This window comes from Nerophis ophidion, linkage group LG06, assembly GCF_033978795.1.
Source record: "Nerophis ophidion isolate RoL-2023_Sa linkage group LG06, RoL_Noph_v1.0, whole genome shotgun sequence".
NCBI lineage: Eukaryota > Metazoa > Chordata > Actinopteri > Syngnathiformes > Syngnathidae > Nerophis > Nerophis ophidion.
In genome coordinates, this window is record NC_084616.1 from 9,171,738 (window position 1) to 9,199,705 (window position 27,968).

Genomic DNA, 27,968 nt, shown 5'->3' on the forward strand with positions numbered 1-27,968 from the left:
TACGACATCCTCGGTAGGGCCCACATAAGGGCAAGGAAAACTCACACCCAGTGGGACGTCGGTATAATGATGACTATGAGAAACCTTGGAGAGGAGGAAAGCAACAAATGGTGCTTAACTTATTTTGTTCAAATAAATACGTCCACTTACAGCGAGCAATGCTTTCATGGCTGCCTCAGTTTGACCCTGGAACAGACCATTGGGGTTGACGGGGGGGAAAGGATACATAGGAACTATTGGGGGAGATTCAGGCGGGGGGGGGGGGGGGGGCAATCATTTCCTGCGCCGACTACTGGGGCGTGCAGAGAGACTTCCTTTGCTTCATTCCTGGCGTTACTGTGGTTACTGTGGTTACGGCCACGCCCCTAAAGGCTTTGCACGGACTCTTGGAGCCAAAGCGTCCTCAGGAGGACTCGGGCCAGGCGAGGCAGACAACGAGATGGGGGAGGGGGGGGAAATCCTCCCCCGTCCCTCGTCTCATTTCGCCGCGTGTGTGAAGAAGCGGACGTAAATAATTGAGCGGCACAAACAGCAGAACGCATCCCAAGAATATTCTCCGAGACGTGTCCGTTAAATTATGAATATGACGGAGACGAAAATAACCGAGGGAGGGACTATTTGTGCAGCTTGAAAGGAGAACAGGTGTCTTCTCGCCGCAGCTGCTGTGAGGCGGAGGGCACAGCTGTCACGCGCTGAGGCTGTCAATCAACCCGCCCCGCCTTTCATTTCTTACCTTTCCCAAAAACCACCTAGGAAATGCTTCCAAAACACTGAAATAGTCCAGGACTACAACATGAAATTGTGAGTGGAACTGAAAGGCTTGAATGTCCCCGGTGAGTCGAGTGTGTGGACGCTGGAACGGTTCCAATCGGTTGAGAAATGTGGGCTATGGAGAGGTTTGTATATTGCCCATTCTATGCCGGGAAAAATCCTGGTAATTCCTGGTAATCAGGGAATTTTCAGAACCGGGGGCGAGCAGAGTGGGTGGACGCTGGAACGGTTCCAATCGCTTGAGAAATGTGGGCTATGGAGAGGTTTGTATATTGCCCATTCCATGCCGGGAAAAATCCTGGTAATTCCTGGTAATCGCGGGAATTTTCGGAACTGGGTGCGAGCAGAGTGGGTGGATGGTAGAGTGGTTCCAATCGCTTGAGAAATGTGGGCTATGGAGAGGTTTGTATATTGCCCATTCTATGCCGGGAAAAATCCTGGTAATTCCTGGTAATCAGGGAATTTTCAGAACCGGGGGTGAGCGGAGTGTGTGGACGCTGGAACGGTTCCAATCGGTTGAGAAATGTGGGCTATGGAGAGGTTTGTATATTGCCCATTCTATGCCGGGAAAAATCCTGGTAATTCTTGGTAATCAGGGAATTTTCGGAACTGGGGGCGAGCAGAGTGGGTGGATGGTAGAACGGTTCAAATCGCTTGAGAAATGTGGGCTATGGAGAGGTTTGTATATTGCCCATTCTATGCCGGGAAAAATACTGGTAATTCCTGGTAATCAGGGAATTTTCAGAACCGGGGGCGAGCAGAGTGTGTGGACGCTGGAACGGTTCCAATCGCTTGAGAAATGTGGGCTATGGAGAGGTTTGTATATTGCCCATTCAATGCCGGGAAAAATCCTGGTAATTCCTGGTAATCAGGGGAATTTCAGGAAAACCAGGAATTTTTGAAAATATTTCTACCAGATGGTAGAACGGTTACAAATGGTTAAGTTAGGTTAAAAATAACGTAATCGTCGATTGTTTAGTTCACATTCATTGTCAATGGGGAGAAAATTCTGGGAAATTTTGGTAAAACCGGGAATTTATGAAAATATTGATACTAGCACAAAAGTCCAAGATGATACGGATGGGTTGGTGCTGGAATTTTTTGGGGGAATCGGCTGAAAAATGTTGATGTCGTAACATTTTGAATTTAAATGGGAAGTTCCTGGAAATTAGGGAATTTCGGGAAAACCAGGAATTTTTGAAAATATTTCTACCAGATGGTAGAACGGTTACAAATGGTTAAGTTAGGTTAAAAATAACGTAACAGTCGATTGTTTTGTTCACATTCATTGTCAATGGGGAGAAAATTCTGGGAAATTTGGGGGAAACCTGGAATTTTTAAAAATTTTGATACGAGCACAAATGTCCTAGATTGGGTTGGTGTTGGAATGTTTTGAATCGGCTGAAAAATGTTGATGTCGTAACATTTTGAGTTGAAATGGGAAGTTCCTGGAAATTTCGGGAAAACCGAGAATTTTTGAAAATATTGATACGAGCACAAATGTCCAAGATGATACGGATGGGTTGGTGCTGGAATTTTCTTAATCGGGCTGAAAAATTCCTGGAAATTTGGGAATTTCGGAAAAACAGGAATTTTTGAAAATATTTCTACCAGATGGTAGAACGGTTCCAAATGGTTAAGTTAGGTTAAAAATAACGTAACCGTCGATTGTTTCGTTCAAATTCATTGTCAATGGGGAGAAAATTCTGGGAAATTTCGGAAAAAACAGGAGTTTTTGAAAATATTGATACGAGCACAAATGTCCAAGATGATACGGATGGGTTGGTGCTGGAATTTTTTCTGAATCGGCTGAAAAATGATTATGGTAACATTTTGAATTTAAATGGGAAGTTCCTGGAAATTTGGGAATTTCGGGAAAACCAGGAATTTTTGAAAATATTTCTACTAGATGGTAGAACAGTTCCAAATGGTTAAGTTAGGTTAAAAATAACGTAACAGTCGATTGTTTCGTTCACATTCATTGTCAATGGGGAGAAAATTCTGGGAAATTTTTGGGAAAACCTGGAATTTTTTAAAATGTTGACACGAGCACAAATGTCCTAGATTGGGTTGGTGTTGGAATGTTTTGAATTGGCTGAAAAATGTTGATGTTGTAACATTTTGAATTGAAACGGGAAGTTCCTAGAAATTTGAAAATTTCGGGAAAACCAAGAATTTTTTTAAATATTGATACGAGCACAAATGTCCAAGATGATACGGATGGGTTGGTGCTGAATTTTTTTTTTTAATCGGCTAAAAAATGTTGATGTACATTTTTTTTATTTAAAAGAGAAGTTCTTGGAAATTTGGGAATTTCGGAATAACCAGGAATTTTTTTTTAAAGTATTTCTACCAGATGGTAGAACGGTTCCAATTGGTTCGGTTATGTTAAAAATAACGTAAAAGTCGATTATTTAGTTCCCGTTCATCGTCAATGGGGAGAAAATTCTGGGAAAATTCGGAAAAAACAGGAATTTTTGAAAATATTGATACAAGTACAAATGTCCTAGATGATACGAATGAGTTGGTGCTGGATTTATTTCTGAATTGGCTGAAAAATGTTGATTATAGTAACATTTTCAATTTAAATGGGAAGTTCCTGGAAATTTGGGAATTTCGGGAAAACCAGGAATTTTTGAAAATATTTCTACCAGATGGTAGAACGGTTCCAAATGGTTAAGTTAGGTTAAAAATAACATAACAGTCGATTGTTTCGTTCACATTCATTGTCAATGGGGAGAAAATTCTGGGAAATTTTGGGGAAACCTGGAATTTTTAAAAATGTTGATACGAGCACAAATGTCCTAGATTGGGTTGGTGTTGGAATGTTTTGAATCGGCTGAAAAATGTTGATGTCGTAACATTTTGAGTTGAAATGGGAAGTTCCTGGAAATTTCGGGAAAACCGGGAATTTTTGAAAATATTGGTACGAGCACAAATGTCCAAGATGATACGGATGGGTTGGTGCTGGAATTTTCTTAATCGGGCTGAAAAATTCCTGGAAATTTGGGAATTTCGGAAAAACAGGAATTTTTGAAAATATTTCTACCACATGGTAGAACGGTTCCAAATGGTTAGGTTAGGTTAGGTTAAAAATAACGTAACCGTCGATTGTTTCGTTCACATTCATTGTCAATGGGGAGACAATTCTGGGAAATTTTGGGGAAACCTGGAATTTTTAAAAATGTTGATACGAGCACAAATGTCCTAGATTGGGTTGGTGTTGGAATGTTTTGAATCGGCTGAAAAATGTTGATGTCGTAACATTTTGAGTTGAAATGGGAAGTTCCTGGAAATTTCGGGAAAACCGGGAATTTTTGAAAATATTGATACGAGCACAAATGTCCAAGATGGTACGGATGGGTTGGTGCTGGAATTTTCTTAATCGGGCTGAAAAATTCCTGGAAATTTGGGAATTTCGGAAAAACAGGAATTTTTGAAAATATTTCTACCACATGGTAGAACGGTTCCAAATGGTTAGGTTAGGTTAGGTTAAAAATAACGTAACCGTCGATTGTTTCGTTCACATTCATTGTCAATGGGGAGAAAATTCTGGGAAATTTTGGGGAAACCTGGAATTTTTAAAAATGTTGATACGAGCACAAATGTCCTAGATTGGGTTGGTGTTGGAATGTTTTGAATCGGCTGAAAAATGTTGATGTCGTAACATTTTGAGCTGAAATGGGAAGTTCCTGGAAATTTCGGGAATACCGGGAATTTTTGAAAATATTGATACGAGCACAAATGTCCAAGATGATATGGATGGGTTGGTGCTGGATTTTTCTTAATCGGGCTGAAAAATTCCTGGAAATTTTGGAATTTCGAAAAAACAGGAATTTTTGAAAATATTTCTACCAGATGGTAGAACGGTTCCAAATGGTTAAGTTAGGTTAAAAATAACGTAACCGTTGATTGTTTAGTTCACATTCATTGTCAATGGGGAGAAAATTCTGGGAAATTTTGGTAAAATCGGGAATTTATGAAAATATTGATACTAGCACAAAAGTCCTAGATGATACGAATGGGTTGGTGCTGGAAGTTTTTGAATCGGCTAAAATATGTTGATGTAGTAACATTTTGGATTGAAACAGGAAGTTCCTGGAAATTTGGAAATTTCGGGAAAACCGGGAATTTTTGAAAATATTGATACGAGCACAAATGTCCAAGATGGTACGGATGGGTTGGTGCTGGAATTTTCTTAATCGGGCTGAAAAATTCCTGGAAATTTTAGAATTTCGGAAAAACAGGAATTTTTGAAAATATTTATACCTGATGGTAGAACGGTTCCAAATGGTTAAGTTAGGTTAAAAATAACGTAACCGTCGATTGTTTCGTTCACATTCATTGTCAATGGGGAGAAAATTCTGGGAAATTTCGGAAAAAACAGGAGTTTTTGAAAATATTGATACGAGCACAAATGTCCAAGATGATACGGATGGGTTGGTGCTGGAATTTTTTCTGAATCGGCTGAAAAATGTTGATTATAGTAACATTTTGAATTTAAATGAGAAGTTCCTGGAAATTTGGGAATTTCGGGAAAACCAGGAATTTTTGAAAATATTTCTACCAGATGGTAGAACGGTTCCAAATGGTTAAGTTAGGTTAAAAATAACGTAACAGTCGATTGTTTCGTTCACATTCATTGTCAATGGGGGGAAATTATGGGAAATTTCGGGAAAACCTGGATTTTTAAAAAATGTTGATACGAGCACAAATGTCCTAAATTGGGTTGGTGTTGGAATGTTTTGAATCGGCTGAAAAATGTTGATGTCGTAACATTTTGAGTTGAAATGGGAAGTTCCTGGAAATTTCGGGAAAACCGGGAATTTTTGAAAATATTGATACGAGCACAAATGTCCAAGATGATACGGATGGGTTGGTGCTGGAATTTTCTTAATCGGGCTGAAAACTTCCTGGAAATTTGGCAATTTCGGGAAAAACAGGAATTTTTGAAAATATTTCTACCAGATGGTAGAACGGTTCCAAGTGGTTAGGTTAGGTTAAAAATAACGTAACCGTCGATTGTTTCGTTCACATTCATTGTCAATGGGGAGAAAATTCTGGGAAATGTTGGTAAAACCGGGAATTTATGAAAATATTGATACCAGCACAAAAGTCCTAGATGATACGAATGGGTTGGTGTTGGAAGTTTTTGAATCGGCTAAAAAATGTTGATGTAGTAACATTTCGAATTGAAACAGGAAGTTCCTGGAAATTTGGAAATTTCGGGAAAACCGGGAATTTTTGAAAATATTGATACGAGCACAAATGTCCAAGATGATACGGATGGGTTGGTGCTGGAATTTTTTTAATCGGTTGAAAAATGATGTAGTAAAACATTTTGTTTAAATGGGAAGTTCCTGGAAATTTGGGAATTTCAGGAAAACCAGGATTTAAAAAAAAAAATATTTCTACCAGATGGTAGAACGGTTCCAATTGGTTCGGTTATGTTAAAAATAACGTAACAGTCGATTATTTAGTTCCCGTTCATCGTCAATGGGGAGAAAATTCTGGGAAATTTCGGAAAAAACAGGAGTTTTTTAAAATATTGATACGAGCACAAATGTCCAAGATGATACGGATGGGTTGGTGCTGGAATTTTTTCTGAATCGGCTGAAAAATGTTGATTATAGTAAGATTTTGAATTTAAATGGGAAGTTCCTGGAAATTTGGGAATTTCGGGAAAACCAGGAATTTTTTTAAATATTTCTACCAGATGGTAGAACGGTTCCAAGTGGTTAAGTTAGGTTAAAAATAACGTAACCGTCGATTGTTTAGTTCCAATACATTGTCAATGGGGAGAAAATTCTGGGAAATTTTGTTAAAACCGGGAATTTGTGAAAATATTGATACTAGCACAAAAGTCCTAGATGATACGAATGGGTTGGTGCTGGAAATTTTTGAATCGGCTAAAATATGTTGATGTAACATTTTGAATTGAAACAGGAAGTTCCTGGAAATTTCGGGAAAACCGGGAATTTTTGAAAATATTGATACAAGTACAAATGTCCAAGATGATACGAATGGGTTGGTGTTGAATGTTTTGAATCGGTTGAAAAATGATGTAGTAACAGTTAGAATTTAAATGGGTATTTCAAAATTCCTGGAATTTTGGGAATTTCTACAAACAGACACAATGGTACTTTTGTTGTCCCAACTAAGAGAAATGTTTTGAAGGTGGAATGTTTAAACAATGGTTGACAAATGTGGACTGTGAAAACTTTCCAGGAAGACTTGAAAACAGGGCTTCGAGAACCGGGACTTCGAGAAAATTCCTGGAATATTTCTGAACTTGGAAAAACGGTAGTTTGATTGATTGTGTGAATGTGGGAACGGTTCCAATCGGTTGAGAAATGTGGGCTATGGAGAGGTTTGTATATTTACCATTCAATACCGGGAAAAATCCCGGTAATTCCTGGTAATCAGGGCAATTTTCAGAACCAGGGGTGGATTGTAGAACGGTCCCAATTGGTTCGGTTAGGTTAAAAATAAAGTAACCTAACCTAACCGGATGAGAAATGCGGGATATGCCGTCGATTGTATATTTCCTATATTCATTGTCAATGGGGAGAAAATTCCGGAAAATCCGTGAATTTTAGGTCTATGTCCTCTATATCCCCAAGAGTGGTGTACTATTTTTATGGAGCCTTGTCAAAAATCCCCTTTTTCACAGGAGCACCACCTGTTTTTTAAAAGGACTGACCACACAAACACTAGTCAAAGATCCTCTATTCACTACAACAACAGACTTGTGTAATTTTGTACAATTATTTTGGACTTGTGGTGCGATACGGCTGCTCTTTACAGGATGACATTCCACCACTTCATCATTGTCAACTGGCCGGCGGCCATCTCCACTCAGCGATGTTGGATTTAGAGTCCGAGGCCAGGACTCGGTGGGCCTGAGGCGGAGAAGGTGCCTATTAAAATTAATGGAGCGTGGGGGTTACTCAGCAGGCGCCATGGTGCTCACTTAACTAGCGAGTGGAAATGACCACCAGCACAATCAAGCTGCCATCAGCGCGACACCTCTCTGGTGTGCTGACACCACGCCATTAAAAATGAAAGATAGGAGAAGGTGTGGGGTAGGTTCAGATCGGAACGACGGGGATCGGTTCCTGGAAGGTGTGAAGTCATCTACGACAAATAATGTCGGAAGTCAATGAATTTTTACTGCTGCTTCCGAGTAGCTATGAGAGAATAAAATTGCGATTAAAAGTCATCAAATTTCCGACGGTTATCGTACGACTTTAGTCATCGTATTTGTCGGATTCACCGTTACGCCGTTATTAGAGTCGGACAAAGTTGTCAAATTGCATGAATTTCCTTTTGTGAAAACAAAACATGGTTCAACTGACCGTCTTTAAAAACAAACTCAACAAAATGATTCAAAATGTCGGGAAATTTACTGTATTGGAAATTTTCTAATCAAGTAGTCAAACAGAACTGTCTTTCTTCAATTAATTTACAGGTCACTTTAGTAGCAAGTATGGAAGGAGTTAGCACTGACAGAAATATTTTGTTTCTGAGTAGCTATGAGAGAAGAAAAATGCGATTAAAAGTAATCAAATTTCAGGCGGTTATCGTACGACTTTAGTCATCGTATTTGTCGGATTCACCGTTACGCCGTTATTAGAGTCGGACAAAGTTGTTGATAAACTGCATGAATTTCTTTTGTAAAAACAAAACACGGTTAAAGGAAAATTAACTGACCGTCTTTAAAAACAAACTTAACAAAATGATTCAAAATGTCGGGAAATTTACTGTATTGGAAATTTTCTAATCAAGTAGTCAAACAGAACTGTCTTTCTTCAATTAATTTACAGGTCACATTAGTAGCAAGTATGGAAGGAGTTAGCACTGACAAAAATATTTTGTTTCCGAGTAGCTATGAGAGAAGAAAAATGCGATTAAAAGTCATCAAATTTCAGACGGTTATCGTACGACTTTAGTCATCGTATTTGTCGGATTCACCGTTACGCCGTTATTGGAGTCGGACAAAGTTGTCAAACTGCATGAATTACTTTTGGAAAAACAAAACACGGTTAAAGGAAAATTAACTGACCGTCTTTAAAAACAAACTCAACAAAATGATTCAAAATGTCGGGAAATTTACTGTATTGGAAATTTTCTAATCAAGTAGTCAAACAGAACTGTCTTTCTTCAATTAATTTACAGGTCACATTAGTAGCAAGTATGGAAGGAGTTAGCACTGACAAAAATATTTTGTTTCTGAGTAGCTATGAGAGAAGAAAAATACGATTAAAAGTCATCAAATTTCAGACGGTTATCGTACGACTTTAGTCATCGTATTTGTCGGATTCACCGTTACGCCGTTATTAGAGTCGGACAAAGTGGTCGATAAACTGCATGAATTTCATTTGGAAAAACGAAACACCGTTAAAGGAAAATTAACTGACCGTCTTTAAAAACAAACTCAACAAAATGATTCAAAATGTCGGGAAATTTACTGTATTGGAAATTTTCTAATCAAGTAGTCAAACAGAACTGTCTTTCTTCAATTAATTTACAGGTCACATTAGTAGCAAGTATGGAAGGAGTTAGCAGTGACAAAAATATTTTGTTTCTGAGTAGCTATGAGAGAAGAAAAATGCGAGTAAAAGTCATCAAATTTCCGACGGTTATCGTACGACTTTAGTCATCGTATTTGTCGGATTCACCGTTACGCCGTTATTAGAGTCGGACAAAGTTGTCGATAAACTGCATGAATTTCCTTTTGTGAAAACAAAACATGGTTAAAGGAAAATTAACTGACCGTCTTTAAAAACAAACTCAACAAAATTATTCAAAATGTCGTGAAATTTACTGTATTGGAAATTTTCTAATCAAGTAGTCAAACAGAACTGTCTTTCTTCAATTAATTTACAGGTCACATTAGTAGCAAGTATGGAAGGAGTGCGCACTGACAAAAATATTTTGTTTCTGAGTAGCTATGAGAGAAGAAAAATGCGATTAAAAGTCATCAAATTTCAGACGGTTATCGTACGACTTTAGTCATCGTATTTGTCGGATTCAGTGTTACGCCGTTATTAGAGTCGGACAAAGTTGTCGATAAACTGCATGAATTTGTTTTGGAAAAACAAAACACAGTTGAAGGAAAATTAACTGACCGTCTTTAAAAACAAACTAAACAAAATTATTCAAAATGTCGGGAAATTTACTGTATTGGAAATTTTCTAATCAAGTAGTCAAACAGAACTGTTTTTCTTCAATTAATTTACAGGTCACATTAGTAGCAAGTATGGAAGGAGTGCGCACGGACAAAAATATTTTGTTTCCGAGTAGCTATGAGAGAAGAAAAATGCGATTAAAAGTCATCAAATTTCAGACAGTTATCGTACGACTTTAGTCATCGTATTTGTCGGATTCACCGTTACGCCGTTATTAGAGTCGGACAAAGTTGTCAAATTGCATGAATTTCTTTTGTGAAAACAAAACATGGTTCAAGGAAAATTAACTGACCGTCTTTAAAAACAAACTCAACAAAATGATTCAAAATGTCGGGAAATTTACTGTATTGGAAATTTTCTAATCAAGTAGTCAAACAGAACTGTCTTTCTTCAATTAATTTACAGGTCACATTCGTACCAAGTATGGAAGGAGTTAGCACTGAAAAAATATTTTGTTTCCGAGTAGCTATGAGAGAAGAAAAATGCGATTAAAAGTCATCAAATTTCAGACGGTTATCGTACGACTTTAGTCATCGTATTTGTCGGATTCACCGTTACGCCGTTATTAGAGTCGGACAAAGTTGTCGATAAACTGCATGAATTTCTTTTGGAAAAACAAAGCACGGTTAAAGGAAAATTAACTGACCGTCTTTAAAAACAAACTAAACAAAATGATTCAAAATGTCGGGAAATTTACTGTATTGGAAATTTTCTAATCAAGTAATCAAACAGAACTGTTTTTCTTCAATTAATTTACAGGTCACATTAGTAGCAAGTATGGAAGGAGTTAGCATTGACAAAAATAGTTTTTTTGAGTAGCTATGAGAGAAGAAAAATGCGATTAAAAGTCATCAAATTTCAGACGGTTATCGTACGACTTTAGTCATCGTATTTGTCGGATTCACCGTTACGCCGTTATTAGAATTGGACAAAGTTCTCGATAAACTGCATGAATTTCTTTTGGAAAAACAAAACACGGTTAAAGGAAAATTAACTGACCGTCTTTAAAAACAAACTCAACAAAATGATTCAAAATGTCGGTAAATTTACTGTATTGGAAATTTTCTAATCAAGTAGTCAAACAGAACTGTCTTTCTTCAATTAATTTACAGGTCACATTAGTAGCAAGTATGGAAGGAGTTAGCACTGACAAAAATATTTTGTTTCTGAGTAGCTATGAGAGATGAAAAATGCGATTAAAAGTCATCAAATTTCCGACGGTTATCGTACGACTTTAGTCATCGTATTTGTCGGATTCACCGTTACGCCGTTATTAGAGTCGGACAAAGTTGTCGATAAACTGCATGAATTTCCTTTTGTGAAAACAAAACACGGTTCAAGGAAAATTAACTGACCGTCTTTAAAAACAAACTCAACAAAATGATTCAAAATGTCGGGAAATTTACTGTATTGGAAATTTTATAATCAAGTAGTCAAACAGAACTGTCTTTCTTCAATTAATTTACAGGTCACATTAGTAGCAAGTATGGAAGGAGTTAGCACTGACAAAAATATTTTGTTTCTGAGTAGCTATGAGAGAAGAAAAATGCGATTAAAAGTCATCAAAATTCAGACGGTTATCGTACGACTTTAGTCATCGTATTTGTCGGATTCACCGTTACGCCGTTATTAGAGTTGGACAAAGTTGTCGATAAACTGCATGAATTTCTTTTGGAAAAACAAAACACGGTTAAAGGAAAATTAACCGACCGTCTTTAAAAACAAACTAAACAAAATGATTCAAAATGTCCGGAAATTTACTGTATTGGAAATTTTCTAATCAAGTAGTCAAACAGAACTGTCTTTCTTCAATTAATTTACAGGTCACATTAGTAGCAAGTATGGAAGGAGTTAGCACTGACAAAAATATTTTGTTTCTGAGTAGCTATGAGAGAAGAAAAATACGATTAAACGTCATCAAATTTCAGACGGTTATCGTACGACTTTAGTCATCGTATTTGTCGGATTCACCGTTACGCCGTTATTAGAGTCGGACAAAGTGGTCGATAAACTGCATGAATTTCATTTAGAAAAACGAAACACCGTTAAAGGAAAATTAACTGACCGTCTTTAAAAACAAACTCAACAAAATGATTCAAAATGTCGGGAAATTTACTGTATTGGAAATTTTCTAATCAAGTAGTCAAACAGAACGGTCTTTCTTCAATTAATTTACAGGTCACATTAGTAGCAAGTATGGAAGGAGTTAGCAGTGACAAAAATATTTTGTTTCTGAGTAGCTATGAGAGAAGAAAAATGCGATTAAAAGTCATCAAATTTCCGACGGTTATCGTACGACTTTAGTCATCGTATTTGTCGGATTCACCGTTACGCCGTTATTAGAGTCGGACAAAGTTGTCGATAAACTGCATGAATTTCTTTTTGTGAAAACAAAACACGGTTCAAGGAAAATTAACTGACCGTCTTTAAAAACAAACTCAACAAAATGATTCAAAATGTCGGTAAATTTACTGTATTGGAAATTTTCTAATCAAGTAGTCAAACAGAACTGTCTTTCTTCAATTAATTTACAGGTCACATTAGTAGCAAGTATGGAAGGAGTGCGCACTGACAAAAATATTTTGTTTCCGAGTAGCTATGAGAGAAGAAAAATGCGATTAAAAGTCATCAAAATTCAGACAGTTGTCGTACGACTTTAGTGATCGTATTTGTCGGATTCACCGTTACGCCGTTATTAGAGTCGGACAAAGTTGTCGATAAACTGCATGAATTTCTTTTGGAAAAACAAAACACGGTTAAAGGAAAATCAACTGACCGTCTTTAAAAACAAACTAAACAAAATGATTCAAAATGTCGGGAAATTTACTGTATTGGAAATTTTCTAATCAAGTAGTCAAACAGAACTGTGTTTCTTCAATTAATTTACAGGTCACATTAGTAGCAAGTATGGAAGGAGTTAGCACTGACAAAAATATTTTGTTTCTGAGTAGCTATGAGAGAAGAAAAATGCGATTAAAAGTCATCAAATTTCAGACGGTTATCGTACGACTTTAGTCATCGTATTTGTCGGATTCACCGTTACGCCGTTATTAGAGTCGGACAAAGTTGTCGATAAACTGCATGAATTTCTTTTGTAAAAACAAAACACGTTTAAAGGAAAATTAACTGACCGTCTTTAAAAACAAACTAAACAAAATGATTCAAAATGTCGGGAAATTTACTGTATTGGAAATTTTCTAATCAAGTAGTCAAACAGAACTGTCTTTCTTCAATTAATTTACAAGTCACATTAGTAGCAAGTATGGAAGGAGTTAGCACTGACAAAAATATTTTGTTTCTGAGTAGCTATGAGAGAAGAAAAATGCGATTAAAAGTCATCAAAATTCAGACGGTTATCGTACGACTTTATTCATCGTATTTGTCGGATTCACCGTTACGCCGTTATTCGAGTCTGACAAAGTTGCTGCATTAATTTTTTGTGTGAAAACAAAACATAGTTAAAGGAAAATTAACTGACCGTCTTTAAAAACAAACTAAACAAAATGATCCAAAAAACTCAGGAAATTTACCATAATGGAAATTTTCTAATCAAGTAGTCAAACAGAACAGTCTTCCATACATTCGTACACAGTACGGAAAGAGTGTGTGTCAACAAAGTTATTTTCTTTCTGAGTAGCTTTCGTACGACTTCAACCGATTTAATCATCGTATTTGTCGGATTCACCGTTACGCCGTTATTAGCGTCTGACAAAGTTGTTGATAAACTGCCTTATTTATTTTGTGAAAACAAAACATAGTTAATTGACGAAAAACAATACATTCTGTATTAGTACTCATAATTGTCATTATTTCTATCAGTTTGGAAATATTACGTAAGAAACGATTACTCAGAATTCCGTCAAACTAAACAAAAGGACCAAAAAAGTCCGGAAATGTAGTGTATTGGAAATATTCTAATCAAGTAGTCAAACAGAACTGTCTTCTATACATTCGTACCAAGTACGGAAGGAGTGCGTGCCACAAAAAATTATTTTGTTTCTGAGTAGCTATCGTACGACTTCAACCGATTTGGGCACCGTTACGCCGTTATTAGCGTCTGACAAAGTTGTTGATAAACTACATTATTTTGTGAAAACAAAACATAGTTAATTGACGAAAAACAATATATTTTGTATAAGTACTCATAATTGTCATTATTTCTATCAGTTCGGAAATATTACGGAAGAAACGATTACTCAGAATTCCGTCAAACTAAACAAAAAGGACCAAAAAAGTCCGGAAATGTAGTGTATTGGAAATTTTCTAATCAAGTAGTCAAACAGAACCGTCTTCCATACATTCGTACCAAGTACGGAAGGAGTGCGTGCCGACAAAGTTATTTTGTTTCTGAGTAGCTATCGTACGACTTCAACCGATTTAATCATCATATTTGTCGGATTCACCGTTACTAGCGTCTGACAAAGTTGTTGATAAACTACATTATTTATTTTCTGAAAACAAAACATAGTTAATTGACGAAAAACAACATATTCTGTATTAGTACTCATAATTGTCATTATTTCTATCAGTTCGGAAATATTACGTATGAAACGATTACTCAGAATTCCGTTAAACTAGACAAAAGGGCCAAAAAAGTCCGGAAATGTAGTGTATTGGAAATGTTCTAATCAAGTAGTCAAACAGAACAGTCTTCCATACATTCGTACACAGTACAGAAAGAGTGTGTGTCAACAAAGTTATTTTGTTTCTGAGTAGCTATCGTACGACTTCAACCGATTTAATCATCGTATTTGTCGGATTCACCGTTATGCCGTTATTTGCGTCTGACAAAGTTGTTGATAAACTACATTATTTATTTTGTGAAAACCAAACATAGTTAATTGACGAAAAACAATATATTCTGTATTAGTACTCATAATTGTCATAATTTCTATCTGTTAGTTAGTTCGGAAATATTACGTAAGAAACGATTACTCAGAATTCCGTTAAACTAAACAAAAGGACCAAAAAAGTCCGGAAATGTAGTGTATTGGAAATGTTCTAATCAAGTAGTCAAACAGAACTGTCTTCTATACATTCGTACCAAGTACGGAAGGAGTGCGTGCTAACAAAGTTATTTTGTTTCTGAGTAGCTATCGTACGACTTCAACTGATTTAATCATCATATTTGTCGGATTCACCGTTACTAGCGTCTGACAAAGTTGTTGATAAACTACATTATTTATTTTCTGAAAACAAAACATAGTTAATTGACGAAAAACAATACATTCTGTATTAGTACTCATAATTGTCATTATTTCTATCAGTTCGGAAATATTACGTAAGAAACGATTACTCAGAATTCCGTTAAACTAAACAAAAGGACCAAAAAAGTCAGGAAATGTAGTGTATTGGAAATTTTCTAATCAAGTAGTCAAACAGAACAGTCTTCCATACATTCGTACCAAGTACGGAAAGAGTGTGTGTCAACAAAGTTATTTTGTTTCTGAGTAGCTATCGTACGACTTCAACCGATTTAATCATCGTATTTGTCGGATTCACCGTTACGCCGTTATTAGCGTCTGACAAAGTTGTTGATAAACTGCATTATTTATTTGGTGAAAACAAAACATAGTTAATTGACGAAAAACAATAAATTCTGTATTAGTACTCATAATTGTTATTATTTCTATCAGTTCGGAAATATTACGGAAGAAACGATTACTCAGAATTCCGTCAAACTAAACAAAAGGACCAACAAAGTCAGGAAATGTAGTGTATTGGAAATTTTCTAATCAAGTAGTCAAACAGAACCGTCTTCTATACATTCGTACACAGTACGGAAAGAGTGCGTGCCGACAAAGTTATTTTGTTTCTGAGTAGATATTGTACGACTTCAACCGATTTAATCATCGTATTTGTCGGATTCACCGTTACTAGCGTCTGACAAAGTTGTTGATAAACTACATTATTTATTTTCTGAAAACAAAACATAGTTAATTGACGAAAAACAATATATTCTGTATTAGTACTCATAATTGTCATTATTTCTATCAGTTCGGAAATATTACGTAAGAAACGATTACTCAGAATTCCGTCAAACTAAACAAAAGGACCAAAAAAGTCAGGAAATGTAGTGTATTGGAAATTTTCTAATCAAGTAGTCAAACAGAACCGTCTTCTATACATTCGTACCAAGTATGGAAGGAGTGCGTGCCGACAAAGTTACTTTGTTTCTGAGTAGCTATCGTACGACTTCAACCGATTTAATCATCGTATTTGTCGGATTCACCGTTACGCCGTTATTAGCGTCTGACAAAGTTGTTGATAAACTGCCTTATTTATTTTGTGAAAACAAAACATAGTTAATTGACGAAAAACAATATATTCTGTATTAGTACTCATAATTGTCAGAATTTCTATCTGTTAGTTAGTTCGGAAATATTACGTAAGAAACGATTACTCAGAATTCCGTCAAACTAAACAAAAGGACGAAAAAAGTCAGGAAATGTAGTGTATTGGAAATTTTCTAATCAAGTAGTCAAACAGAACTGTCTTCTATACATTCGTACCAAGTACGGAAGGAGTGCGTGCTGACAAAGTTATTTTGTTTCTGAGTAGCTATCGTACGACTTCAACCGATTTAATCATCGTATTTGTCGGATTTACAGTTACGCCGTTATTAGCGTCTGACAAAGTTGTTGATAAACTGCCTTATTTATTTTGTGAAAACAAAACAGTTAATTGACGAAAAACAATATATTCTGTATTAGTACTCATAATTGTCATTATTTCTATCAGTTCGGAAATATTACGTAAGAAACGATTACTTAGAATTCCGTTAAACTAAACAAAAGGACCAAAAAAGTCAGGAAATGTAGCGTATTGGAAATTTTCTAATCAAGTAGTCAAACAGAAGTGTTTTCTATACATTCGTACCAAGTACGGAAGGAGTGCGTGCCGACAAAGTTACTTTGTTTCTGAGTAGCTATCGTACAACTTCAACCGATTTAATCATCGTATTTGTCGGATTCACCGTTACGCCGTTATTAGCGTCTGACAAAGTTGTTGATAAACTACATTATTTTGTGAAAACAAAACAGTTAATTGACGAAAAACAATACATTCTGTATTAGTACTCGTAATAGTCATTATTTCTATCTGTTAGTTAGTTCTGAAATATTACGTAAGAAACGATTACTCAGAATTCCGTTAAACTAAACAAAAAGACCAAAAAAGTCCGGAAATGTAGTGTATTGGAAATATTCTAATCAAGTAGTCAAACAGAACTGTCTTCTATACATTCGTACCAAGTACGGAAGGAGTGCGTGCTGACAAAGTTATTTTGTTTCTAAGTAGCTATCGTACGACTTCAACCGATTTAATCATCGTATTTGTCGGATTCACCGTTACGCCGTAATTAGCGTCTGACAAAGTTGTTGATAAACTGCATTATTTATTTTGTGAAAACAAAACATAGTTAATTGACGAAAAACAATACATTCTGTATTAGTACTCATAATTGTCATTATTTCTATCAGTTCGGAAATATTACGTAAGAAACGATTACTCAGAATTCCGTCAAACCAAACAAAAGGACCAAAAAAGTCAGGAAATGTAGTGTATTGGAAATTTTCTAATCAAGTAGTCAAACAGAACCGTCTTCTATACATTCGTACCAAGTACGGACGGAGTGCGTGCCGACAAAGTTATTTTGTTTCTGAGTAGCTATCGTACGACTTCCACCGATTTAATCATCGTATTTGTCGGATTCACCGTTACGCCGTTATTAGCGTCTGACAAAGTTGTTGATAAACTACATTATTTTGTGAAAACAAAACAGTTAATTGACGAAAAACAATATATTCTATATTAGTACTCGTAATTGTCATTATTTCTATCTGTTAGTTAGTTCGGAAATATTACGTAAGAAACGATTACTCAGAATTCCGTTAAACTAAACAAAAAGACCAAAAAAGTCCGGAAATGTAGTGTATTAGAAATTTTCTAATCAAGTAGTCAAACAGAAGTGTTTTGTATACATTCGTACCAAGTACGGAAGGAGTGCGTGCCGACAAAGTTATTTTGTTTCTGAGTAGCTATCGTACGACTTCAACCGATTTAATCATCGTATTTGTCGGATTCACCGTTACTAGCGTCTGACAAAGTTGTTGATAAACTACATTATTTATTTTCTGAAAACAAAACATAGTTAATTGACGAAAAATAATATATTCTGTATTAGTACTCATAATTGTCATTATTTCTATCAGTTCGGAAATATTACGTAAGAAACGATTACTCAGAATTCCGTTAAACTAAACAAAAGGACCAAAAAAGTCAAGAAATGTAGTGTATTGGAAATTTTCTAATCAAGTAGTCAAACAGAACAGTCTTCCATACATTCGTACACAGTACGGAAAGAGTGTGTGTCAACAAAGTTATTTTGTTTCTGAGTAGCTATCGTACGACTTCAACCGATTTAATCATCGTATTTGTCGGATTCACCGTTACGCCGTTATTAGCGTCTGACAAAGTTGTTGATAAACTACATTATTTATTTTGTGAAAACAAAACAGTTAATTGACGAAAAACAATACATTCTGTATTAGTACTCATAATTGTCATTATTTCTATCAGTTCGGAAATATTACGTAAGAAACAATTACTCAGAATTCCGTCAAACTAAACAAAAGGACCAAAAAAGTCAGGAAATGTAGTGTATTGGAAATTTTCTAATCAAGTAGTCAAACAGAATCGTCTTCTATACATTCGTACCAAGTACGGAAGGAGTGCGTGCCGACAAAGTTACTTTGTTTCTGAGTAGCTATCGTACGACTTCAACCGATTTAATCATCGTATTTGTCGGATTCACCGTTACGCCGTTATTAGTGTCTGACAAAGTTGTTGATAAACTACATTATTTATTTTGTGAAAACAAAACATAGTTAATTGACGAAAAACAATATATTCTGTATTAGTATCCATAATTGTCATTATTTCTATCAGTTCGGAAATATTACGTAAGAAACGATTACTCAGAATTCCGTCAAACTAAACAAAAGGACCAAAAAAGTCCGGAAATGTAGTGTATTGGAAATTTTCTAATCAAGTAGTCAAACAGAAGTGTTTTGTATACATTCGTACCAAGTACGGAAGGAGTGCGTGCCGACAAAGTTACTTTGTTTCTGAGTAGCTATCGTACGACTTCAACCGATTTAATCATCGTATTTGTCGGATTCACCGTTACGCCGTTATTAGCGTCTGACAAAGTTGTTGATAAACTACATTATTTTGTGAAAACAAAACAGTTAATTGACGAAAAACAATACATTCTGTATTAGTACTCGTAATTGTCATTATTTCTATCTGTTAGTTAGTTCTGAAATATTATGTAAGAAACGATTACTCAGAATTCCGTTGAACTAAACAAAAGGACCAAAAAAGTCCGGAAATGTAGTGTATTGGAAATTTTCTAATCAAGTAGTCAAACAGAACTGTCTTCTATACATTCGTACCAAGTACGGACGGAGTGCATGCTGACAAAGTTATTTTGTTTCTGAGTAGCTATCGTACGACTTCAACCGATTTGGTCACCGTTACGTCGTTATTAGCGTCTGACAAAGTTGTTGATAAACTACATTATTTTGTGAAAACAAAACATAGTTAATTGACGAAAAACAATATATTTTGTATAAGTACTCACAATTGTCATCATTTCTATCAGTTCGGAAATATTACGTAAGAAACGATTACTCAGAATTCCGTTAAACAAACCAAAAGGACTAAAAATGTCAGGAAATGTAGTGTATTGGAAATTTTCTAATCAAGTAGTCAAACAGAACTGTCTTCCTCCAATTTAATAAAGGACTATTAGACAATAAATACTTGGACCTGCACCATCCCCTCAGACCTATGTAATCCAAGCAAGGGAGTCAAAACCGCTATCCATTAGATACCGGGTACCCTATCATCCACAGATTGGTCACACCCACTGACCTTCTTCAGACGTCCACTCTTGGTGCCCACGAAGACCACACAGTAGCCGTTGTAGACGTAGGAGATGACGGCGGTCATGCGGTCCCGGGTCTCGGTGTAGAGGGTGTGTCCGCTCACCAGCTGGGAGCCGCCCAGGGGTTGGTTGATGTCCAGGCCGCAGAAGGAGTCGTCGATGGGCACGGGCTACATGGGCACAGGAACCACAAGACCAGTCAGGAACTAGAGCAAAAAAAAACACTAAAAAGATCCTCTATTGGACAGGAGCCCTGTGCTCCGTTTAAATCCGAGTCAAAGATCCTCTATACAAAACGGTTTTGCTGTTTTTAGGGATCTACTGAAACAATGGTAGTCCAAGATCCTGTATTGGATAGAAGCATTCTCCTGTTTGTTTAGTAGTCAAACATGCTTTTTAAGAATGTGCTACAACAAATATAGCCAAAGATTGTCTATATCTTTATGATGAGAGCAATATGCTGTTTTTAAAGACTCGTTTCAAAAACTTGCTCGTCAAAGATCCTCTATATTTTAGGGATCTACCGGAGCAGATGCACTGCAGCAAGGCTAGTCAAAGATCCTCTTTACGACAAACACCTGAAAGTGTTCCGCAAAAACACCAGTCAAAGATTTACTATACACAGGACGACTGAAAAAAAATGCTACTCAAAGATCCTCTATATATCAGGTTTTCTAAGCCCTTCCTGTTAGTCAAAGTTTTTTTTTTTTATGTCAGCCATCTTTTACTTTAAAGACAAACAAAGCCTTTAATCTGCGTACAAAAAAAAAAATTATTACCTCGAAAATTCCCGCAGAAATTTTGATGTGCCCTGGATTTTGTGTCTGAAACAGTGGGTTTTAGGTGTATTTGTGCAAAATGAGCTACAGAGTTAGCCTAAAACTTTAGGATGCTTACATAAAATTGCTAACATTTAGCATGTGTGCTAACAGAGGAAAAGAACCATCCGGACTTTTCTGGGGTGAAAGTGTTCTAGGTATGGGGGTGTATTAATGCCCAACGCATTGGTAACTTACACATCTGTGAAGGCACCATTAATGCTGAAAGGTACATACAGGTTTTGGAGCAACATACGTTTCAACATATGGACGCCCCTGCTTATTTCAGCAAGACAATGCCATGTTTTTGTAGTAACAGTGCGGGTACTAGACTGGCCTGTCTCCTATTTAAAATATGAAGGCTAAAATATGAGGCAGGAGACTGTTGAACAACTTAAGCAAGAATGGGAAAGAATTCCACTTCAAAAATGTGTCTCCTCAGTTCCCAAAACTTTACTGTGTTGTTAAAAGGAAAGGCCATGTAACACACTGGTAAAAATGCCCTTTTTTTTTTTTTTTTTTTTGGTACCTAAACGACGAGACGGCTCGTTAGCGCCCACGTACAAAACGAGGTTGTTTCCTGGCGTCTGTTTGACAGGGGATTTGGTGCTGAGCCGACATTGTTGCCGCGTCCACAGAGACTCCTAATCCACATTATGGGATGGATTTGGAACAGCGTCTTAAGGAGCGTTATTCCATAATCACGTCTCGTTTCCTCGCTTCCCGGTCATGTGACAGCCGAGTCCGTGCCGCTAGCGTCGGAATGTCGCAGATTTGGGGGATTCTGGGGGGGGGGGGGGGGGGGGGGGGAACGGGCCGTGGTTTCGTCCTCCAAGCCACCGCGTCAAAGTCAAGATCTGGACCGCCGCGTCGTTTTATATGTGTCAATAAAATACCTAATATGTTCTTTCTTTACTTTCTTATTTATAGCTCGGTTGGTAGAGTGGCCGTGCCAGCAACTTGAGGGTTGCAGGTTCGATTCCCGCTTCCGCCATCCTAGTCACTGCCGTTGTGTCCTTGGGCAAGAGACTTTACCCACCTGCTCCCAGTGCCACCCACACTGGTTCAAATGTAACTTAGATATTGGGTGTCACTATGTAAAGCGCTTTGAGTCATTAGAGAAAAGCACTATATAAATATAATTCACTTCACTTATTTTCTGACCAAAAGTACTATTTTTTTTACCCCCATTTTGACAGGAAAAATAAGTGTCCAATATTGCAACAAATATTACAAAAGCCAAAAGCAGTGAAGTTGTCGCCTTGTGTAAAATGCTAAATAAAAAGAGACTACAACAAATCGTCTTCAACTTATATTCAATTGAATAGACTGCAAAGACAAGATATTTCATGTTTTGTTGTTGCAAATAATCACAAACTTAAAATTTAATGCAAAAAAAGGCATTTTTACCAGTGTGTTACATGGCCTTTCCTTTAAACAACACTCAGTAAAGTTTTGGGAACTGAGGAGACACATTTTTGAAGTGGAATTCTTTCCCATTCTTGCTTGATGTACAGCTTAAGTTGTTCAACAGTCTCCTGCCTCATATTTTAGCCTTCAAATTGTGCCACACATGTTATTTTACTATGAAGCCAGGCTGTTGTAACACATGGCTTGGCATTGTCTTGCTGAAATAAGCAGGGGCGTCCATGATAACAACATATGTTGCTCCAAAAGCTGTATGTACCTTTCAGCATGAATGGTGCCTTCACAGATGTGTAAGTTACCCACGCCACATCACACATGCTGCCTAGAACACTTTCACCCTACAACAATCACTAATACACCCCCATGCCATCACACATGCTGCCTAGAACACGTTCACTCTAGAACAATCACTAATACACCCCCATACCATCACACATGCTGCCTAGAACACTTTCACCCTAGGACAATCACTAATACACCCCCATACCATCACACATGCTGCCTAGAACACTTTCACCCTAGAACAATCACTAATACACCCCCATACCATCACACATGCTGCCTACAACACTTTCACCCTACAACAATCACTAATACACCCCCATACCATCACACATGCTGCCTACAACACTTTCACCCTAGGACAATCACTAATACACCCCCATACCATCACACATGCTGCCTAGAACACTTTCACCCTAGACAATCACTAATACACCCCCATACCATCACACATGCTGCCTAGAACACTTTCCCCCTAGGACAATCACTAATACACCCCCATACCATCACACATGCTGCCTAGAACACTTTCACCCTAGACAATCACTAATACACCCCCATACCATCACACATGCTGCCTAGAACACTTTCACCCTAGAACAATCACTAATACACCCCCATACCATCACATATGCTGCCTACAACACTTTCACCCTAGACCAATCACTAATACACCCCCATACCATCACACATGCTGCCTACAACACTTTCACCCTACAACAATCACTAATACACCCCCATACCATCACACATGCTGCCTAGTACACTTTCACCCTAGTACAATCACTAATACACCCCCATACCATCACACATGCTGCCTAGTACACTTTCACCCTAGACAATCACTAATACACCCCCATACCATCACACATGCTGCCTAGAACACTTTCACCCTACAACAATCACTAATACACCCCCATACCATCACACATGCTGCCTAGTACACTTTCACCCTAGTACAATCACTAATACACCCCCATACCATCACACATGCTGCCTAGATCACTTTCACCCTAGAACAATCACTAATACACCCCCATACCATCACACATGCTGCCTAGAACACTTTCACCCTACAACAATCACTAATACACCCCCATACCATCACACATGCTGCCTACAACACTTTCACCCTAGTACAATCACTAATACACCTCCATACATCACACATGCTGCCTAGAGCACTTTCACCCTAGAACAATCACTAATACACCCCCATACCATCACACATGCTGCCTAGAACACTTTCACCCTAGACCAATCACTAATACACCCCCATACCATCACACATGCTGCCTAGTACACTTTCACCCTAGACAATCACTAATACACCCCCATACCATCACACATGCTGCCTAGAACACTTTCACCCTACAACAATCACTAATACACCCCCATACCATCACACATGCTGCCTAGTACACTTTCACCCTAGTACAATCACTAATACACCCCCATACCATCACACATGCTGCCTAGAACACTTTCACCCTAGAACAATCACTAATACACCCCCATACCATCACACATGCTGCCTAGAACACTTTCACCCTACAACAATCACTAATACACCCCCATACCATCACACATGCTGCCTACAACACTTTCACCCTAGTACAATCACTAATACACCTCCATACATCACACATGCTGCCTAGAGCACTTTCACCCTAGAACAATCACTAATACACCCCCATACCATCACACATGCTGCCTAGAACACTTTCACCCTAGACCAATCACTAATACACCCCCATACCATCACACATGCTGCCTACAACACTTTCACCCTACAACAATCACTAATACACCCCCATACCATCACACATGCTGCCTACAACACTTTCACCCTAGGACAATCACTAATACACCCCCATACCATCACACATGCTGCCTAGACCACTTTCACCCTAGACAATCACTAATACACCCCCATACCATCACACATGCTGCCTAGAACACTTTCCCCCTAGGACAATCACTAATACACCCCCATACCATCACACATGCTGCCTAGAACACTTTCACCCTAGACAATCACTAATACACCCCCATACCATCACACATGCTGCCTAGAACACTTTCACCCTAGACAATCACTAATACACCCCCATACCATCACATATGCTGCCTACAACACTTTCACCCTAGACCAATCACTAATACACCCCCATACCATCACACATGCTGCCTAGAACACTTTCACCCTACAACAATCACTAATACACCCCCATACCATCACACATGCTGCCTAGTACACTTTCACCCTAGTACAATCACTAATACACCCCCATACCATCACACATGCTGCCTAGAACACTTTCACCCTAGAACAATCACTAATACACCCCCATACCATCACACATGCTGCCTAGAACACTTTCACCCTAGTACAATCACTAATACACCCCCATACCATCACACATGCTGCCTAGAACACTTTCACCCTAGGACAATCACTAATACACCCCCATACCATCACACATGCTGCCTACAACACTTTCACCCTAGTACAATCACTAATACACCTCCATACATCACACATGCTGCCTAGAGCACTTTCACCCTAGAACAATCACTAATACACCCCCATACCATCACACATGCTGCCTAGAACACTTTCACCCTACAACAATCACTAATACACCCCCATACCATCACACATGCTGCCTAGTACACTTTCACCCTAGTACAATCACTAATACACCCCCATACCATCACACATGCTGCCTAGAACACTTTCACCCTAGAACAATCACTAATACACCCCCATACCATCACACATGCTGCCTAGAACACTTTCACCCTACAACAATCACTAATACACCCCCATACCATCACACATGCTGCCTACAACACTTTCACCCTAGTACAATCACTAATACACCTCCATACATCACACATGCTGCCTAGAGCACTTTCACCCTAGAACAATCACTAATACACCCCCATACCATCACACATGCTGCCTAGAACACTTTCACCCTAGACCAATCACTAATACACCCCCATACCATCACACATGCTGCCTACAACACTTTCACCCTACAACAATCACTAATACACCCCCATACCATCACACATGCTGCCTACAACACTTTCACCCTAGGACAATCACTAATACACCCCCATACCATCACACATGCTGCCTAGACCACTTTCACCCTAGACAATCACTAATACACCCCCATACCATCACACATGCTGCCTAGAACACTTTCCCCCTAGGACAATCACTAATACACCCCCATACCATCACACATGCTGCCTAGAACACTTTCACCCTAGACAATCACTAATACACCCCCATACCATCACACATGCTGCCTAGAACACTTTCACCCTAGACAATCACTAATACACCCCCATACCATCACATATGCTGCCTACAACACTTTCACCCTAGACCAATCACTAATACACCCCCATACCATCACACATGCTGCCTAGAACACTTTCACCCTACAACAATCACTAATACACCCCCATACCATCACACATGCTGCCTAGTACACTTTCACCCTAGTACAATCACTAATACACCCCCATACCATCACACATGCTGCCTAGAACACTTTCACCCTAGAACAATCACTAATACACCCCCATACCATCACACATGCTGCCTAGAACACTTTCACCCTAGTACAATCACTAATACACCCCCATACCATCACACATGCTGCCTAGAACACTTTCACCCTAGGACAATCACTAATACACCCCCATACCATCACACATGCTGCCTACAACACTTTCACCCTAGTACAATCACTAATACACCTCCATACATCACACATGCTGCCTAGAGCACTTTCACCCTAGAACAATCACTAATACACCCCCATACCATCACACATGCTGCCTAGTACACTTTCACCCTAGAACAATCACTAATACACCCCCATACCATCACACATGCTGCCTAGAACACTTTCACCCTAGACAATCACTAATACACCCCCATACCATCACACATGCTGCCTACAACACTTTCACCCTAGAACAATCACTAATACACCCCCATACCATCACACATGCTGCCTACAACACTTTCACCCTAGAACAATCACTAATACACCCCCATACCATCACACATGCTGACTACAACACTTTCACCCTAGAACAATCACTAATACACCCCCATACCATCACACATAGTGCCTACAACACTTTCACCCTAGAACAATCACTAATACACCCCCATACCATCACACATGCTGCCTAGGACACTTTCACCCTAGAACAATCACTAATACACCCCATACCATCACACATGCTGCCTAGACACTTTCCCCCTACAACAATCACTAATACACCCCCATACCTAGAACACTTTCACCCTAGAACAGTCCACATGGTCCTTTACCTCTTTAGTCCACAGTTTCCAAAAACAATTTGAAATTTGGACTCGTCAGACCACGGAACACTTTTCCACTTTGCATCAGTCCATCTTAGATGAGCTCGGGCCCAGCCAAGCCGGCGGCGTTTCTGGGTGTTGTTGACAAATGGCGTTTTTCTTTGCATAGTAGAGTTTTAACTTGCACTCGCAGACGTAGCGACCAACTGTAGTCACTGACAGTGGTTTTCTGAAGTGTTCCTGAGCTCATGTGGGGATATCCTTTACACACTGATGTCGGTTTTTTGAGGTGTGTAATATCATGGCTTACGTGCAGTGATTTCTCCACATTCTCTGAACCTTTTGATGATATTACGGAGCCTAGATGGTGAAATCTCTAAATTCCTTGCAATAGCTGCTTGAGAAATGTTTTTAAACAATTTGCTCAGGCATTTGTTGACAAAGTGGTGACCCCTCGCCCCGTCCTCGTTTGTGAATGAGTGAGCGTTTCATGGAAGCTGCTTTTACAGCCAATCATGGCACCCACCTGTTCCCAATTAGCCTGTTCTCACCTGTGGGATGTTCCAAATAAGTGTTTGATGAGCATTCCTCGACTTATCTCAGTCTTTTTTGCCACTTGTGCCATCTTTTTTGAAACATGTTGCAGACATCCAATTCCAAATGAGCTAATATTTGCAAAAAATAACAACATTTCTTAGTTTTAATGTTAAATATTAAAACAACTTATATTCAATTGAATATAAGTTGAAAAGGATTTGTTGTAGTCTCTTTTTATTTAGCATTTACACAACCTGACAACTTCACTGCTTTTGGGGTTTGTATTTTATGTCACTTTTTTTTGTTCAAAATTCAAATAAATATGATTTGGAAGCAAATTATCCATCAAATTGTACCGATATCAATAGATTGTATCAATAGATTTTACAGTAAAATTTAGGGAGTTTTTTTTTTTTTTTTTTACATCATATTACTCTGTTGGAAAAAAAAAAAAAGACCAATTTTTTTTTTTTTTTACAGTAAAATTCCATCGATTGAGTTAGGTGTTTTTTTATTTATTTTTTTTTTTTACTGTAAAATCTATCCATCCATCCATCTTCCGCTTATCCGAGGTCGGGTCGCGGGGGCAGCAGCCTAAGCAGGGAAGCCCAGACTTCCCTATCTCCAGC

General features: G+C 38.0%; 1 protein-coding gene across 1 annotated transcript in view; it reads right to left on the reverse strand.

Annotated features, from left to right (window-relative positions):
* plxna2 (plexin A2) overlaps window positions 1-27,968 on the reverse strand; it is an 801,241-nt gene that overhangs the window by 682,065 nt on the left and 91,208 nt on the right. Inside the window, exon 3 of the mRNA XM_061902603.1 lies at window positions 19,902-20,084. Within this exon, the coding sequence (XP_061758587.1) occupies window positions 19,902-20,084 (183 nt within the window). The remainder of the gene's footprint in view (window positions 1-19,901; window positions 20,085-27,968) is intronic.